This window comes from Dipodomys spectabilis, unplaced genomic scaffold (assembly GCF_019054845.1).
Source record: "Dipodomys spectabilis isolate Male_0828 unplaced genomic scaffold, ASM1905484v1 ptg000188l, whole genome shotgun sequence".
NCBI classification, from domain to species: Eukaryota; Metazoa; Chordata; class Mammalia; order Rodentia; family Heteromyidae; genus Dipodomys; species Dipodomys spectabilis.
In genome coordinates this window covers 2,284,592-2,301,534 of record NW_024870865.1, presented here as the reverse complement: position 1 = coordinate 2,301,534, position 16,943 = coordinate 2,284,592, and the positions used below count along the sequence as shown (strand labels likewise).

The following is a 16,943-nucleotide window of genomic DNA, read 5'->3' as shown; positions in this document are numbered from 1 at the left end:
TCCTTTTCTAGACAAGCTAGCAGTCTCTTCTGGCCCAGTTGGCATATTGCCTCTGGCGTTTCCACTTTTCTTGTTTGATACATCCACTGGCCAGAAGCACACTCCACAGTGGCTAAAACCCAAACCATCCCAGTTCCCAGCTCCCGAGTGAACTTCCCCATTAGAGGAATACAGACCAGACTTGGCTCCTTTTATATGCATCCAGTTGCTGAGTAGATCCTAAAGAGTTCAGTGGTTAACACAGTGCTGGCTCCTTGGGATTAATTAAGAACAGAAATCCTTGGAGTCTGGTGGGTGAGAGCACTATCAGCCCAGCACCTGAGTGTTGGGAGTGCTGTGCCTCTTACGGCCTGCCAGGTCGGTGCTGTCTTCTTTTTTTCTTTTCTTTTCTTTTTTGTTTTTTTTGATCATGGGGCTTGAACTCTGGGCCTGGGCGCTGTCCCTCTGCTCTTCAGCTCAAGGCGAGCGCTCTACCACTTGAGCCACGCCGCCACTTCTGGTTTTCTGGTGGTTTATTGGAGATAAGAGTCTCATGGACTTTCCTGCCCGGGCTGGCTTTGAACCTTGGTCCTCAGATCTCAGCCTCCTGAGTAGCTAGGATGACAGGCATGAGCCACCAGCACCGGCTTATCTTCTTTTACAGATAAGGAAACTGAGGTTGATGTGAGAACCCAAGCAGTGTTCATCACACAGACTTAAGCATCATAACCTCTCTTCATGTTGGACTAACAGAGGGAGGGAGAGGGCATGCTGATGAGCAGCTGAACAAGAGCCAGGTGCCATGCCCCATGCTTGTAATCTTAGCCATTAGGGAGAGCTAAGATGGGGAAATTGAGGTTTGAGGCCAGCCCCAGCAGAAAAGTTAGCACACTTCTTCTCAAATCAGTAGCTAGGTACAGGCATGAGCCTCTCCTTCTAAGCTGAGATTGGGAGAATGACAGTTTTGAGCTAGCCCAGGCAAAAAGTCCTTGAAATTCTTAATTAAGAAAGCAGGACACAGCCAGGCGCTGGTGGCTTACGCCTGTAATCCTAGCTACTCAGGGGGCTGAGATCTGAAGATCGTGGTTCAAAGCCAGCCCAGGCAGGAAGATCCTTGAGACTATCTCCAATAAACAACCAGAAAACTGGAAGTGGCTCTGTGGCTCAAGTGTTGGAGTGCTTGCCTTGAGCTGTAGAGCTGAGGGGTAGCGGCCAGGCCCAGAGTTCAAGCCCCACAACTGACGAAAGAAAGAAAGAAAGAAAGAAAGAAAGAAAGAAAGAAAGAAAGAAAGAAAGAAAGAAAGAAAGAAAGAAAGAAAGAAAGAAAGAAAGAGAAAAAAAAAGAGGGACTGGGAGGGTGGCTCAGTGGTAGAGTGCTTGCCTTGCATGCATGAGGCCCTGGGTTCGATTCCTCAGTCCACGTAAGCAGAAAAAGCCAGAAGTGGTGCTGTGGCTCAAGTGGTAGAGTGCTAGCCTTGAGCTGAAGAGCGAAAGAAAAGAAGGAAAGAAGAAAACAGGACACAGCGTTGCATACCTGTAATTGAGGGGTGATGATGAAAAATTTAAAGTGGTCTGGGCGCTGGTGGCTCACGCCTGTAATCCTAGCTCCTTAGGAGGCTGAGATCTGAGGATCACAGTTCAAAACTAGCCTAGGCAGGGAAGTCTGTGAGACTCATCTCCAAAAAACCACCAGGTATCTGGAAGTAGTGCTGTGGCTCAAGTGGTAGAGGGCTTACCTTGAACTAAAGAGCTGAGGGACAGCGCCCAGGTCCAGAAGAGTTGAGCCACATGACTGACCTCCCAACCCCCCAAAAAAATAAATAAATAAAGTAGACAGATTGCCACTCAGGCACACATCTGGGTGTGAAAGGATCCTATCCTAAAAATAAGCATTGAAGCTCAGGGTTAGCAGTATGGCTGCAGAGGTGGAGTACTAACTTGGCAAGTGTAAGGCCTTGAGGTCAAACCCCAGTATTGCCCAAAAATGAGAGGGAAGAAAGACAGTAGGAAGAGGTCCTTTTAGGAAGAAATCTTGAACAAGATCCAGCATGAGCTTCCAAGACTGAGAGGCTAGAGGTCAGAACAGTTTTGATACATTTAAGATGATATTTGCCTTTCCCAGTTCTCTGGAAAGTGTCTCCCCAGGGTACAGTGGAAATTTCCAGACTGACAGGTTGACCATGCAGTGTATTGCCTGGAGGGGATAGAGGGGAGGCCTACTGTGAAGCCAGACAGCAAAGGATGTGCAGAAGTCTAAGACAACGACACATTTCTTTTTTTTTTTTTTTTTTTTTGGCGGTTGTGGAGCTTGAACTCTGGGCCTGGGCGGTATCGCTCAGCTCTTCAGCTCAAAAGTAGCACTCTACCACTTGACCCACAGCACTACTTCTGGTTTTCTGGTGGTTTATGAGAGATGAGTCTCACAGACTTTCCTGCCCCGGCTGGCTTTTAACCGTGATCTTCAGATCTCAGCCTCCTGAGTAGCTAGGATTACAGGCGTGAGCCACTGGTGCCCAGCTTTGCCACATTTCTTAAACACTGCTTCAAAGAATGTTTTTCCATAAGAAATGCTTTTATACTACAGTGTATATACTGTTGCATGTATGTATATATACACCGTACATATACATGTACATATACATGCGATAATACACTACAGTATATATGTGTATATATGTATGTATGTGTGTATGTATGTATGTATATATATATACTGTAGTATAAATGTGAGTCAGTGCCTCATATTTGCTAGAATAACATTCTACCACTTGAAGCACTGCTCTTTCCTGGTCATTTTGTGGATGGAATCTGGTGAACTTTTCTGCTTGGACTGGTTTCAAACTGATTCTTCAGATCCCAGCTTTCTAAGTAGCTGAAATTATAGTCATGAGCCACTGGTGCCCTGCTTTTTCAGTGATTATTTTTTGAGATTTGGTCTTGTCTGGATACACGCCTGGCCTGTGATACACCTAGTTTACACATTCCATCTTAGCTAGGATGGCAAACCATCACGTCTCGTTTCTTTTGTTGACATGGAGTCTCGTGGACTTCCCTGCCTAGACTAGCCTAGAACTGTTTACTTCTGATCTCATCCTCCCTTGAAGCTAGGATAACAGGCAGGAGCCATCAGTGTCTGGTGGTATGATTTTTGTTGTTGTTGTTTTTTTTTTAAAAAATGTACTAAATGGTCTGGCTTTCCTTTTTGGTACACTGAAACATGATTGCTAGATTCATGTAAGCAAATGCTACTGGAAACCTCAGTAACTTTTGTTGTGAAGGGCTCCGTGGTCACTGCCATGTGGAGGAGAGAGAATAGAGCAGAAGGTTATTTGCTGAGCTACTGTGACAGTTCAGGAGCATGGAATGATGAGAAATAACTTCTGGCAGTGTGTGTGTGTGTGTGTGTGGGGTGTGTGTGTGTGTGTGTGTGTGTGTGTGTGTGTGTGTGTGTGTGTGTGTGTTGTTTTTGCTGGGGATTGATCCCAGAAGAAAACCAGCTTTGGGATTTTTGTTTAAATTGTGACAAAAACAGTCCTGAAATTTCCTACCTTTCCCAGCTTTTGAGCTAACAATTTGTACTGCTAAACATATTCCCTAGCCACCAGAACTCATCATATTGCAAATGCAAACTCTATGCCCATTAAACATAGCTCCCCAGTATCTGAATTTATGATGGAAGTGAAGGCAAAGGGATTTGCTATTGTTTGGGTGTGGTTTGCTAGATTCCTTGGAAAAGGCAGGTGAGGCCTAGGCTTGCTCCTTCCTTGCTCTTCTGTTAGCGCACCCTGACTGTCACCCAGTGACTGGGACAGGTTCTGAGTTGCTGCTCCATCAGATGCTGTGGCCATCAGAGCAGACTGACACAAATGACTTTATAATCGTATCATCCAGCAACCTAAGGCACATATGTGGCCTGTTGAAACATTACTTATGCAGCACATGACTAATATCCCATGGCAACACTGTTGGTGTTTGGGGGGAGGGTAGGATGTTTTGGGGTGCAGGGACACCTTCAGCCTTCATGTATACAATGCAGGCGCTTTGTCACTGAGCTACAGCCTTCACCCTGAAGATACTTCTGGACTGCACCTGCAGGAAAAAACAAAACATGTAGTTTACTTAGCCAGTGGAAATAAAGTCTTCCTGTTTCTTCTCATCCTTTCACATGGTTTAATTGGGTTGTTGCATGGCTGATACGGGTCCTGGGGTTAGTGGGTGCGAGTTAACATTAATAAGGTGAAAAGAAAAGGAATGTGAGGGCTGGGAATGTGGCTTAGCGGTAGAGTGCTTGCCTAGTATGCATGAAGCCCTGGGTTCGATTCCTCAGTACCACATAAACAGACAAAGCCAGAAGTGGCACTGTGGCTCAAGTGGTGCTCACCTTGAGCTAAAAAGCTCAGAGACGGCGCCCAGACCCAGAGTTCCAGGCCTGCCCCCCTGCCCCCCCCAAAAAAAGAAGAGTGCTGGGAATTGAACCGAGACCTCACAAAAGCTAGTCAAGCACTGTACCAGTCACATTTCCAGCCCTGTAATGTTAATGTAGTAAATAAAATCATGCAACCATTTTTTCTTTGTAAACTTTCTGCTCCTGAAAACAGGTAGTTTGAGTTTATTTATAACCCTCCTCTTTCTCTTTATTTTTAGGGTAACTTATTTCTTATTTTCTATTACATTATAGATTTAGATAGTTTCTAATGTCTACTCTAGAATTTAAAATTTTATCCCATTTGGGTCTAGATATCTAACGTGACCACAAAAATAGGAATGTCGTTTTTCTAGACTGATGAGGACTTGTTTGTTTTACTCATAGTTCATGGGGTGTGGCTAGGTAGTAAGAATGCCTAGCCTTCCTCAGGCCCTGGGTTCCAATCCCAGCAGGCCCTTAAACAGTTTACATATGTATCTCCAAGGTAGTGGAGTTTTAAAGCAGCAATTCTGTGTTTTTTTTCTTACGCAGTTAACAAGCACAAGCCATGGCTCGAACCGACCTATCATGGAATCGTTACCGAGAACGACAACACAGTGCTGCTTGATCCTCCCCTCATCGCCCTGGATAAAGATGCCCCTCTGCGTTTTGCAGGTATGATGCTGGTTTCATTGCTTCTTGGCAAGCGTGGACTGCATAGGAAGGTGTTACATACCTTGGATTGCTCTTGAGTCTGGTGGAAAGCACAGAGGGTTTCTTGTACCTCCTGGCTACTACGTGTTCTCCTCCAGATAGCTGGCTAAAACTCATTCTGACTGTTGAGAAGGAAACTATTGAACTTAATTATATCATTACAAATCTTGCTTTGATGAAGTTCGATAGATACTATCTAGACCAGTAGGGCTTAAAGTTCATCATGTTCTCCGAGGACTGTGTTCGATGTAGACATGGTGTGGTTGGACCATGGGAACCTGGGCTCGGCCTGATTTACCTGCTCCCACGTACCATGGAAGGTACTGAGGATCTAGAGGTTTTTGGCTCCAGAGCTGCCTTGCTTCTAGATTTCTGTCAAAAATTTGAGCAGTCTGTAGAAAATACTTTTGGTATAAATTTATTTCATACGATTATAACATACATTTTTATCAAGACAAATCTCTAGGGTAGATTTGGGGACTTTGGGAGATGAATAAAAGTTTTCCACACTGCTGAGAATTACTGATCCTTCCCAAATCAGCTGTTCTTGCCCAATAACATCAACCATGGTAATGTCTGTAACTGGTCGAGGGATGTGCTGTGTCCTTTGTTGTCACCCTCAGAATCAGAGTAGATATTGAAAAATGAGTTTTTCAGTGGTGGTAAGAGTTTGAGTTTTTAATTCAGGGCCTTGTGTTTTCTGGGTATGTGCTCTACCACTTGAGCTTCTATGCAAAGCTAATTGAAACATTTTCTTGTGTACTTGTACTGGGCCTTGAACTCAGGGCTTAGGGTCTGTTCCTTGACTTTTTTGCTCAAAGCTGGTGTTTTACCACTTGAACCACAACTCTACTTCTGGCTTTTTTTGGTAGTTAGACATGAGTCTCATGGGCTTTCCTACCTTGGGCTGACTTTGAACCATGATCCTTAGATCTCAGCCTCAGGAGTAGCTAGGATTAGAGGTATGAGCTACCAGTGCCTGACTTGAAAAAATTAATTTTTATTTTTTGTTGGTTGTGAGGCTTGAAGAGTCACTGTCTCTTTTTACTCAAGGCTAGCACTCTGCCACTTTGAGCTGTAGCCCCACTTCAGGTTTTGAGTGGTTAATTTAAGATAAGAATCTCACAGGGACTTTTCTGCCCTGGCTGGCTTTGAACTGCAATTCTTAGATCTCAGCCTCTTGAGTAGCTAGGATTACAGGCATGAGCCACCAGTGCCTGGCACAAAAATTAATTTTTTTTTTGGGTCCGGTCGTGGGGCCTGAACTCTGGGCCTGGGCGCTGTCCCTCAGCTCTTCAGCTCAAGGCTAGCACTCTACCCTTTGAGCCACAGCGCCACTTCCGGCTTTTTTCTTTTTGCTTATGTGGTGCTGAGGAATCGAACCCAGGGCCTCATGCATGCAAGGCAAGCGCTCTACCACTGAGCCACCTTCCCAGCCCCACAAAAATTAATTTTTAAGGAGCAGTTTTCACATGATTCTTTTTCCCCAGATCAAAACTTCTTTTATTAAAAAGTTTATTTATTGAGGAATAAAAAAGAATGATTGGATTATACAATATTAATTGTATAATACATTCTCATATATTAACTGTATAACACATTAATTTTTCTACAGGAAATTGAGGGAAATGAGTGGGGTTGTTTCTGAAAACTTATTTAAAGGATAAATTTGTAGTATGTTCTGTTCAAGAGCTGTGCCTTATTTCAGAAACATTACATGAAGACCTGCTTATGCCGGTGAGTCAGTGGTGGGCACAGAGCCTCTCAATATTTTTCCACTTAGAGTTTTTAAAATATTCTGTGAGAAATACTTGACTATCTTTTTACAGAAAGTCTTGAGAATGTTCTGTTTTCTCACAGTTTCTTAGAATAAATTCTGTACGAGGCTGAGGCCAGATCTGGAGATGTGGAGCCTTATTTTGTGCAATGGTGTAGAGTTCATTGTAACTCTGTGATGAGGATAGTTGAGCGGCGACAGCAGCTTGCACTTGACTGATGGGGCTGCTGTATAGCTCCCTAGGGGCCATTTCACCTGATTCTTCCTAGCTCTGTGTGTGTGTGTGTGTGTGTGTGTGTGTGTGTGTGTGTGGGTGTGGGTGTGGGTGTGTGTGAGTGTGTGTGGGTGTGATGCTCTTGCTGTTCCCATTTCCTGGATGAGGACACTGGCTCAGAGCATGTCTGACAGTCACATGACAGCAGAGACTACATTGTGGTTTTTCCCCTAGTACCTAAGATAAGGCTCCTAAGTATTAAGTTTTTTGAGCCAGGCAGTCTAATTGCAGTCTGGGTTTTGAGGGTTACTATGTAGCTTTTGCGATGTTATCTTTGGAAGTTATAAACACTCTGGTGTGGGTAACCACTGAGTTGGCTTGTCAGCTCCGAAGCTCATGTGTGTGTGGTGTAGGATGCCTTGTCACCATCACCGCTGATGTGGTACACACAGTAGAGCCCAGACCATTTTCTTGAGGTGACTAAGGAACAAGTTGTCTTAATGTTTAGGACGTGTTTTAGGAAATTTAAGTGACTCACTGTCTTATTTTGTCCTTTTCCTTAATTGGTTAAAGGCCTGGGTAGTTGTAGGGTAACGCATTTCATGATTGAGTGGAGAGTGAAGGCGTGAACTACATTTACAAGCCATAGTGTTCTGTCATCAGACCTGTCTCAGACCTGGGAACAGTCCGTGTCCCTCTCTCCTGTGAGCTCTTCCCTTTGGCAGCTCAGACTATTCCAGCATTCTCTGTCTTGCCTTCCCTGGCTGACAAGATTGGTTGAACAGTCCTTATATCAATAGAATCCAAAAGAAGGAATGAAAGTCATGCTCTCCTTGATATCCACTAGAGCGGTTTGAGAAAATCTGATGTTTTCTCTCCACATTCTCAGTAATTTATGGGACTTGTTGCTTGAAAACCACAGATAAGGCCAACTGTAGCCCTACCTATAACTATGGGATGGTCCAGCGTTGCTTTTTCAGCACACACAGCTGGGCTGGCACTGTTGACTGCAGTGAATTCAGTCAGGTTGATCCATGAGAAATTGCCATTTTGTGTGTTGAAAATACAAAAATAGTAGAAATTTGACATGGCAAAACCTAATCAAAGGGGAAAATACTGAGTAGCTGCTTTTCTAAGTATCTAGTGTTAGGAGTGGAAGATTGGAGTCCACTGCTCAACTCCGTGTGTACACATTCTATGCTGGGCTTAACAGAGCAGGTGGAGTGTCAGCACACACATGTATGTACCAACACTGTGTCCACATTACGTGGTGTAAATATGGCTTCCTGTGTCCCATTTGATGGCCCAGTCTGTGCCTCCAGTGCTGGAGCGTGAGGATCAGTCCAGCCGCTGGCTTTGGGAACCTTGCATAGGCTGTTCTTCCTAGCCTGCAGACACTGCGCCAGAGCCATCTGGCAGCATTCATTAAAAATAGCTATTACTGGATCTTCCCCCAGAACTGCTAAGTCAGAATATCTGGGGATAAGGTTTAGAAAACCACAGTTTAAACAAGCTTTCCAGACAGTTCTTGGCTCACTCCGATTTAAAGAACGGCTATAATGATGAAATGGAGAAGAACACAGCCCTGACTCTGTGTGTGTGTGTATTTATTGTTAACTATATATTTAAGGTACTTCAGCAGAGCTGGATTGGTGGCACATGCCAGTAATCCCAGTACTTAGGAGCTGGAAGTAGGAGAATCACCATCCTGGTGACAATGAGACTCCATTTCAAAACAAGGTCTTAGGGTGTGACTTAGTGGTACAGCACTTCTGTAGTATGTGCAAGGCCCTCGCTTCAGTCCCCAGCACCTAAATAAATAAATGAACTTTGATAATGTGCTGATGAGAATCACAAATAAGGTAGTCCCAGAAACTAACCTGGACCAGTGAACAAGAAAGCAAAGTCACCAAAACCAAGCTCAGCCTGGGTCCCTAGTTAGTGAGTTTGGGCACCTAGTAGAGCACAGGGAAGTGGGTTAGGGAAGTAGTTGGATTAGCAGTGACATTGTGAAGGCTGCCTTGCTGCAGGTGTCTGTTCTCCCTTTTTAATGACCCCTGGTCGTGTGCCCATTGGGTGCAGAGCAACCACAGTGTGTTACCCACCTCCCCCTAATGTGTCTGTAAATTCCATAGTGAGCAAAGATGTTAGAATAGTGTGGTTCCATTCCATCTATCCAGGTTGCTTTGTCTTGGGGCTCTTATGGTCCCTACTTCTGAATTGCTTTGGTTTCTGACGTTGCAATTCCCTTTCCTGACCTACAGTCAATTTATGAGTTCTCACTGGCATTCTAGTAAGTTCCATTTTGCTTAAATTAGCTACAATGAATCTGTTCTCTGAATCTATTCTCTGAAGTCTGGGAACTATTGACTAGCTAGTGACTATCATGAGGAGCGAAGGAACATTTGCCATGAAGGGAAAGAGTCCCCAAAGCCGGAGATCCATGAGTGAGGCTTTGGAGAAACCCTGCACTTTCTGGGAAGAGAGTGAAGTTGGAGGTCATCCTCAGAATGGAGGTGGTGGGGAGAACAGCGGGGCCAGCCTGTGGCTGGGATTTCTGGAAGCAGCAGTTGAGGAAAGTAGAGGAAGGTCAAGAAACTGTCTCCTGAGAACCCTAGATAGGACTTTTTTTTTTTGGTCGGCCATGGGGCTTGAACTCTGGGCCTGGTCGCTGTCCTTCAGCTCTTCCGCTCAAGGCGAGCGCTCTACCACTTGAGCTACAGCGCCACTTCCGGTTTTCTGGTGGTTTATTGGAGATAGGAGTCTCACGGTCTCTCCTGCCCGGGCTGGCTTTGAACCGCGATCCTCAGATCTCAGCCTCCTGAGTAGCTAGGATTACAGGCGTGAGCCACCAGCGCCCGGCTTAGATAGGACTTTGTATACTGGGAAGTCAAATCTAGCCTTGGATTCGTCTATTTTGTATGTTTTTATATTTTACTTTTTCTTTATTGTTATGTTACATTGTTGTGTGTTTTGTTGTTAGAGGACCAGGCTGACCTCTTAACTGCTGGTGTGTACTGCTCTCACACACAGTTTGAACTGATCTTGGTGTTTCAGCCCCCCTTTGCACTCTGCCATTGGGAGTACCCCTCTGCTCTCTCTCCTGATGGAGCCTGCAGACATACCCTTCTTGCTTCCCATAGCCCAGACACTCATTTCTCTCACCGCCTTTCTGTCTTGCAGCATTCTTGTTCACTGCCCCACCATCATTACTTACCTGGTTTCTAAAGGATTTATTTGTTTAGACAGGCGCTTGTTATTTATTTACGTAGACAGGCTCTTGCTATGTATTCCAAGCTGAGCTGGACTTCAAGACCCTCTTGTGTCAGTTTCTTCATGCTTTTATCATTATGTGTGTCACCATGCCTGATCCAATATTTACTTTTGAAAAAAAATGTTTTTTTTTTTTTGTTTTCTTAAATTTTACTAGGGATTGAACTCAGGGCCTTGTAGGTACCACTGAGCTACATCACTAACCCCTTGAAGAAGTCTTAGCAAACTTCCTTTTGACAGTTTTGAAGGAGGAAAGAGATTGAAAAAGATTCAGTTCATTCCTATTTTGTATGCTCTTAGGGAAATGGGAGAGGGAATAGATTGAGAAAGATTTAATCTACTCCTAATTGGATGGTCTTAAAGAATGGCGGGCCAGTGGGGAGGGGAGACTGGAGAAGGTTTCATCCACTCCCAGATTGTCATAGCCTGGAAACCTGATCATTGTTACCTGGATGAGAGCAGGGTTTTAGTATTTCAGTTGATTTTAGTGTAGAGTCTGAGTTGAGTGGGTGGTAGCAGGGCAGAAAGGAATCACAGGTGAGAGAGGTGATAGGAAGAGATCCTTTCTTGGGCCATATAGAAGAAGGACCTCTCCCAAGAAGAATCTTCTCTGTCTAGAAGAAGGAAGCTGAGGGGCTGGGAAGGTGGCTCAGTGGTAGAGCGCTTGCCTTGCATGCATGAGGCCCTGGGTTCGATTCCTCAACACCACATAAGCAAATAGAAAAAAGCCAGAAGTGGCACTGTGGCTCAAGTGGTAGAGCGCTAGCCTTGAGCTGAAGAGCTGAGGGACAGCGCCCAGGCCCAGAGTTCAGGCCCCATGACCAGACCCAAAAAAATAATAAATAAAATTTAAAAAATAAAAAAAGAAGAAGGAAGCTGAGTTGAGGATAGCCAAGGGGATGGAGTTGTATGTATAGTTATGGGATGTGACTCCATATAATACTAAGCCAATCAGGACTGGAATTTTTCCATTTATGTCTCCTAGGTAGCTAGGTAATAGGTATCAATTATCTCATCAATTTTTTTTTTCAATAATTGTTTGAGATGGGGTCTTGTTAACTCTTTGCTAGGGCTAGTCTCAAACTTCCATCCTCCTTTCTGTCTTCTGAATAGCTAACGATTATTTGCTTGAGCCGCTAGCTGGCTGATAGAGCCACTTGAAAGAGCTATTCTTAAGCCAGACACCCACAGCTTATGCCTGTGTTCCTAACTACTGGTTCATAGCCAGCCTGGGCAGGAATGTCTGTGAGACTCTCCAGTTAATCAGCAAAAAGCCAGGAGTAGAGTTGTGGCTCAAGTGGTAGAGCATTAGCCTTGAGTGAAATAGCTCAGGAACAGCTCCCAGGTCTGGATTGTAAGCTCCAGGACCAGAAAACAAAACAAAAAATCCTTCTTACATATGTGGATCTTTAAAACGGACAGGCCAACTTTGGCCTCAGAAACCATTATGTGTAGAGCCCTGTTCCAGAGCAGCGGTAGAATGAACCTGCTGTGGTGATGAGGCCTGCTTTCTCCCATGTCAGCGGCCTCATGTGGTGGTGGCACTCACACTGTGTCCTGTATGCCTGAGGAACTAGATGTTTAACATTATTTCATTTTAATGTGAACTTGCTTTCATTTGAAGCAGCTAGTGGGTACCATGTGCAGCACAGATCTGCAGAAGTCTTGTGCTTGTGCACAGGAGGCATGGACAGAAATATTTATCACAGCATTGTTCATTAACAGAAAAGAATGTACACAATAGGAAATGATTACAGTAATAGCCGAGCTTGTGGAGTATGTTCTTTATGCCAGGCAATGTTTTAAGCACTCAACAGTGTAGTAGTAAAAATGAGTAAGTCATACCTATATAGATCAGGAAGGGTGAATAAACCTTAGAAACAAGGAAAAGGCAAGTCACAAAAGTTGCATATCAGCTAGGTATCAGTGGCTCACGCCTGTAGTTCTAGCTACTCAGAGCTGCAATATGAGGATCATGGTTCAAAGCCAGCCTGGGCAGGAATGTCTGACCATCTAATCTCCAATTAACCACCAGGAAACCAAAGTGGTAGAGCACTGGCCTTGAACAAAAGAGCTCAGGGAGAGTGCCCAGGCCACGAGTTCAAGCCCTATGACTGACCATAAAGAAAAAAGAAAAAACAAAAACAAAACACTTGCATGTCATGAGATGCTGCTTTTTAAACCTTGAAAATAAGCAAAATGCAACTCTTGTCCAAGAGAGATGCCTGGTAAAAGGAAGGGAATTCAAGCACTGCTATCTTTAGGGGAGAGGACGTGGCATGAATGTGTCTCTGAAGGGCCAGGAGACTTGATATGTTGTCTCTCCTCTGTGGCAGTCACCAGGTGCCCAGTAGGATTTCTGTTGAGTTCGTAGAATAGTGTTTCACAGAGAAAAGCAATGGCCATTGGAGCATCACTGCAGATAGTTTTGACCTGGTTTCTGTTCATGTTTAAGCCAGTGTTTTGGTTAAGAGAGATTTATAATTTTTGCCCTGGTTGGGTATTTTAGATTAGGAAACATTGTTATTAATAAGAACCAAGTATTAAAACCTTTCCCTCTAAACTTTTGTTTCATTAACTCTAATGATGAGTTGAATATTAACACAATCTAGCCAAGAGAACTTCATTTGAAAATAAAAAGACATTAGTTTACTTATTGACATCAAAGTATTCATTAAAGGGAAAATCTTTTTTTTTTTTGGTGGGGGGTGGGGTGGGGGTGGGAGTGGGGATCCGGTCATGGGGCCTGAACTCTGGGCCTGGGCGCTGTCCCTCAGCTCTTCAGCTCAAGGCAAGGGCTCTACCACTTGAGCCACAGCACCACTTCCGGCTTTTTTTCCTTTTGCTTATGTGGTGCTGAGGAATTGAACCCAGGGCCTCATGCATTCAAGGCAAGTGCTCTACCGCTCAGCCACCTTCCCAGCCCAAAGGGAAAATCTTACAGGAGTTAGGAAACCTAATAGCAGTCACAATGCACCCCTAGTTAATAAAACTCTAAGTTGAGAGTAGCTCATGGGAGCAGGATTCAGTCACTATGCACCTGACTCAGTTACAGCAGTTCTAATAGCTGGTTGCAGAGTGTGGGGTTAAATTATGTCAAGCTGTTCTATGTAATATGCGCGTCTGACTATTTCCTTGTTGTTCCATCTTCACTCTTTCCTGAATTACTGACATGGGTTTGTTTATCTTTTCTCCCTTTAGAGAGTTTTGAGGTGACAGTCACCAAAGAAGGTGATCAAGGGTTCTTTGTCTCCCTCTTATGAGTATTAACCCACTAACTTGTTTATAAAATTGGGAATCAGCCCCTAAACAGAAGCAACTGTCATGCTCTTTTACCCTCATTTATTCTCCTACTTTGTTTCTGGTTTTTAAAAATGTATTGATGGAAATTGTATGTAACCAGACCCCTTGGTTAGAAATATCTAGAAATCAGACATCCATTTGAACCACGTTGACAATACCATACATTTTTGTTTAATTGAACTTTAGAGATTTGCATTGTTTTAATTTCTTATTCATTAGAATTGTGGAAGAGTTTAGTCAATTTAAATTTTGTAAAGTTTCATATATGCAGCAAAATATTTGTGCTTGTTGTCCCATGGGCAAGAATAGAAACATAGATTTTTTTTTTTTTAGCTTCTATTTAAGCTTCTGTGATCATTTAGCTATAGTGAAGTGTCTCTCAGGTTTGATAAAGCCCAAAACTAAGGGAAGACTAGAAAATCTCTCCCATACCAGACACTGGATGGCAGTTGTTGAAATGGATGCCTGAAAAGTTGGTATTTCTACCTTTCTCATTTAGCAGTTTGTTTTGATTCCCTAATTTTAGCCAGGCTCATTGCACAGGAAGACTTGATTCTTTTGATTTTTTTTTTTTCTTGACAGAATTTCTGTAATTACGGTGCTGGTCCTATATCTCACGCTTCTTCCTCTCTCAACACTTAACTGCGTTTTATCTTCTCTCTGATCCAAACCCAAAGAACTGCCCGGCCCTCTGGTGGCCAGGGCAGCCTGGTGTGCTCAGGCCTTGGCTGTTTGCTAATGAGACTCCTTTTACCCTCAAGCGATCCTAAGTGCTCCTGTGGAATGCCTGTCTATGTCTTCTCTCTCTTTCTGTCTTTTGTATTCCTGCATGAATGGATGCAAAGTAAACAAGTTGCTTGGAAAGCCAGAATCTGCTTCTTTTTACTAAAGTCCCAGAACTCACCCATGTGAAAGCACAGTGCCCCTGCTTTGTCCACGGACCCTCTAAACCCCTGGCTGCCAAATTGTTGTTGTTTATTTTCTTTGGGAGGGGGGGGTTATGTGGTGACTTTAGACAGTAGTCATTGTAACCTGTTGTGCTTTGACTCCCCAGGTGAGATCTGTGGCTTTAAAATTCATGGGCAGAATGTCCCTTTTGATGCAGTGGTAGTGGATAAGTCCACGGGTGAGGGGATAATTCGTTCAAAAGAGAAACTGGACTGTGAGCTGCAGAAAGACTACACATTCACCATCCAGGCCTATGACTGCGGGAAGGGACCGGATGGCACCGGCGTGAAGAAATCTCACAAGTAAGCAAGCTGAGGAGCCCCTGAGTAAACACATTTGCATGTGAAGGAAATGGCAGTGACCCATTCCCATCCTTCACACTGCATTTTGATTGTTTGTTTGGTTGATTTTTTTGGGGTCCAGTCGTGGGGCCTGAACTCTGGGCCTGGGCGCTGTTCCTCAGCTCTTCAGCTCAAGGCTAGCGCTCTACCACTTGAGCCATAGCTCCACTTCCGGCTTTTTTCTTTTTGCTTATGTGGTGCTGAGGAATCGAACCCAGGGCCTCAGGCATGCAAGGCAAGCACTCTACCACTGAGCCACCTTCCCAGCCCTCACACTGCATTTTGAAATTGGAGGCAGAGATGTTCTTTTCTCAAGGGCCCACAGTTGTGGTCTTTCAGGGCAGGAACTCAGTGGGTGTGGCTCCCAGCAAAGACCTGGCTTGTGGTAGGTTTTGAACAAAAATAAGTGAATAATTTTGTCTCACAGAATACTCTGGTAAATAAACTATACCCTACTGTGACCATTCAGAAAGCCCATTTGCCCTGAGGAAGGTTTTGTTGTTGTATTTCTCTTCCTGTTAATCTTGAGGCATAGGATAGGGAGCGCTGGAAGAAGGGAGCCCCTGTGCTTCTGTGGCCCTGCGTATGTCTGTGTACCTCCCACCATCTGGAGCACACGGTAACAGAGAGGGCTCTGGACCAACGCACTTTTAGAATGCTAGTCTTTCTCGTTTACTAGTCCATTGACATTAGGCCTCAGTTTCTCCTTACTAATAAGGAAAGAGGGGTATGTATGGTCTTGTTTGAGATGAGGTGAACAGTGTGGGGAACTATGTACCAGTGAATTACTCCTTACTTTTTTGTACAATGTGATACTGCTTTTTCCTAAGGGGGGGGGGGGGAGATTTGCTAGGGCTGGGATGTAGCTCAGTGGCAAAGTGCTTGCCTTGAAGGGCAACATCCTGGGGTTTGATACCAAAAAAAAGAAAAAAAAGTACAGTCAAAAACAATAAACCCAAGCTGGGCACCGGTGGCTCACACCTGTAATCTAGCTACTCAGGAGGCTGAAATCTCAGGACTGAGGTTCAAAGCTAGCCCTGGCAGGAAAGTCGGTGAGATTCTGATCTCCATTTAACTACTAGAAAACCAGAAATGGAGCTGTGGCTCAAAGTGGTAGAGTGCTAGCCTTGAGCAAAAGAACTTAAGGACAGTGTCCAGCCCCTGAGTTTGAGCCCCACAACCTACAAACGCCTCCCCTCACCCCTTCCCCTCCAAAAACAAAAAAAGATTTGCTAGACAAGCTATCTACTATTGAATGCACTCTCTGTCTCTCTCTGTCTCCCTTTTCTTCCTTCTCCCCTCCCTTCTTACAGTCTGGGCCACCATGCCTGATCCTATTTTAACTTTCTGTTGTCTCTCATACCAAATTTAAAATAATGAAGTTTGGTTTTATTTCTTGTCCCTATCCTAAGTGTTTCAGGAGACAATGTACCAGAAAAAGGAAATTTAGAAATAGGACAGAATTGTCGTTTGGGTAAAAGCTAAAACAAAATCCCCAAAACAGTTTTTTCCCCTTCGTCCAGAGCAACTGTCCATATCCAGGTGAATGATGTGAACGAGTATGCGCCCGTGTTTAAGGAGAAGTCCTACAAAGCGACTGTTGTGGAGGGGAAGCAGTATGGCAGCATCCTGAGGGTGGAGGCTGTGGATGCAGACTGTTCCCCTCAGTTCAGCCAGATCTGCAGCTATGAGATCATCACTCCGGACGTGCCGTTTACTGTGGACAAAGACGGTAAGGCCATCTCCTAGCAATCTGACCCCTCAAACCCCCTGTGAGCTTTGAACCCTAGTTTATCAGTTTTCTCAGTAGCAGTGAAGTTTACTGGTTGGCTGGAGACCTACCTGGGTGTGTGCATTTCACGTTTGAGTCTTCACCCTGACCTGACCTGATTGCTTCTCTGGAACCCAGAGTTCGGAGTCCTCTTGAGCTCCTACCCAAATCAGACACCTTCACCCAGCATGCTTCCTCGCCGTCTTCTCACTTCCCCT

General features: G+C 44.4%; 1 protein-coding gene across 1 annotated transcript in view; it reads left to right on the top strand.

Moving 5' to 3' along the window:
- Positions 1–16,943, top strand: part of Clstn1 (calsyntenin 1) — a 75,558-nt gene that overhangs the window by 39,490 nt on the left and 19,125 nt on the right. Inside the window, exons 2-5 of the mRNA XM_042695771.1 lie at positions 4,937–5,059; positions 13,564–13,593; positions 14,720–14,915; positions 16,478–16,686. Of these exons, the coding sequence (XP_042551705.1) occupies positions 4,937–5,059; positions 13,564–13,593; positions 14,720–14,915; positions 16,478–16,686 (558 nt within the window). The remainder of the gene's footprint in view (positions 1–4,936; positions 5,060–13,563; positions 13,594–14,719; positions 14,916–16,477; positions 16,687–16,943) is intronic.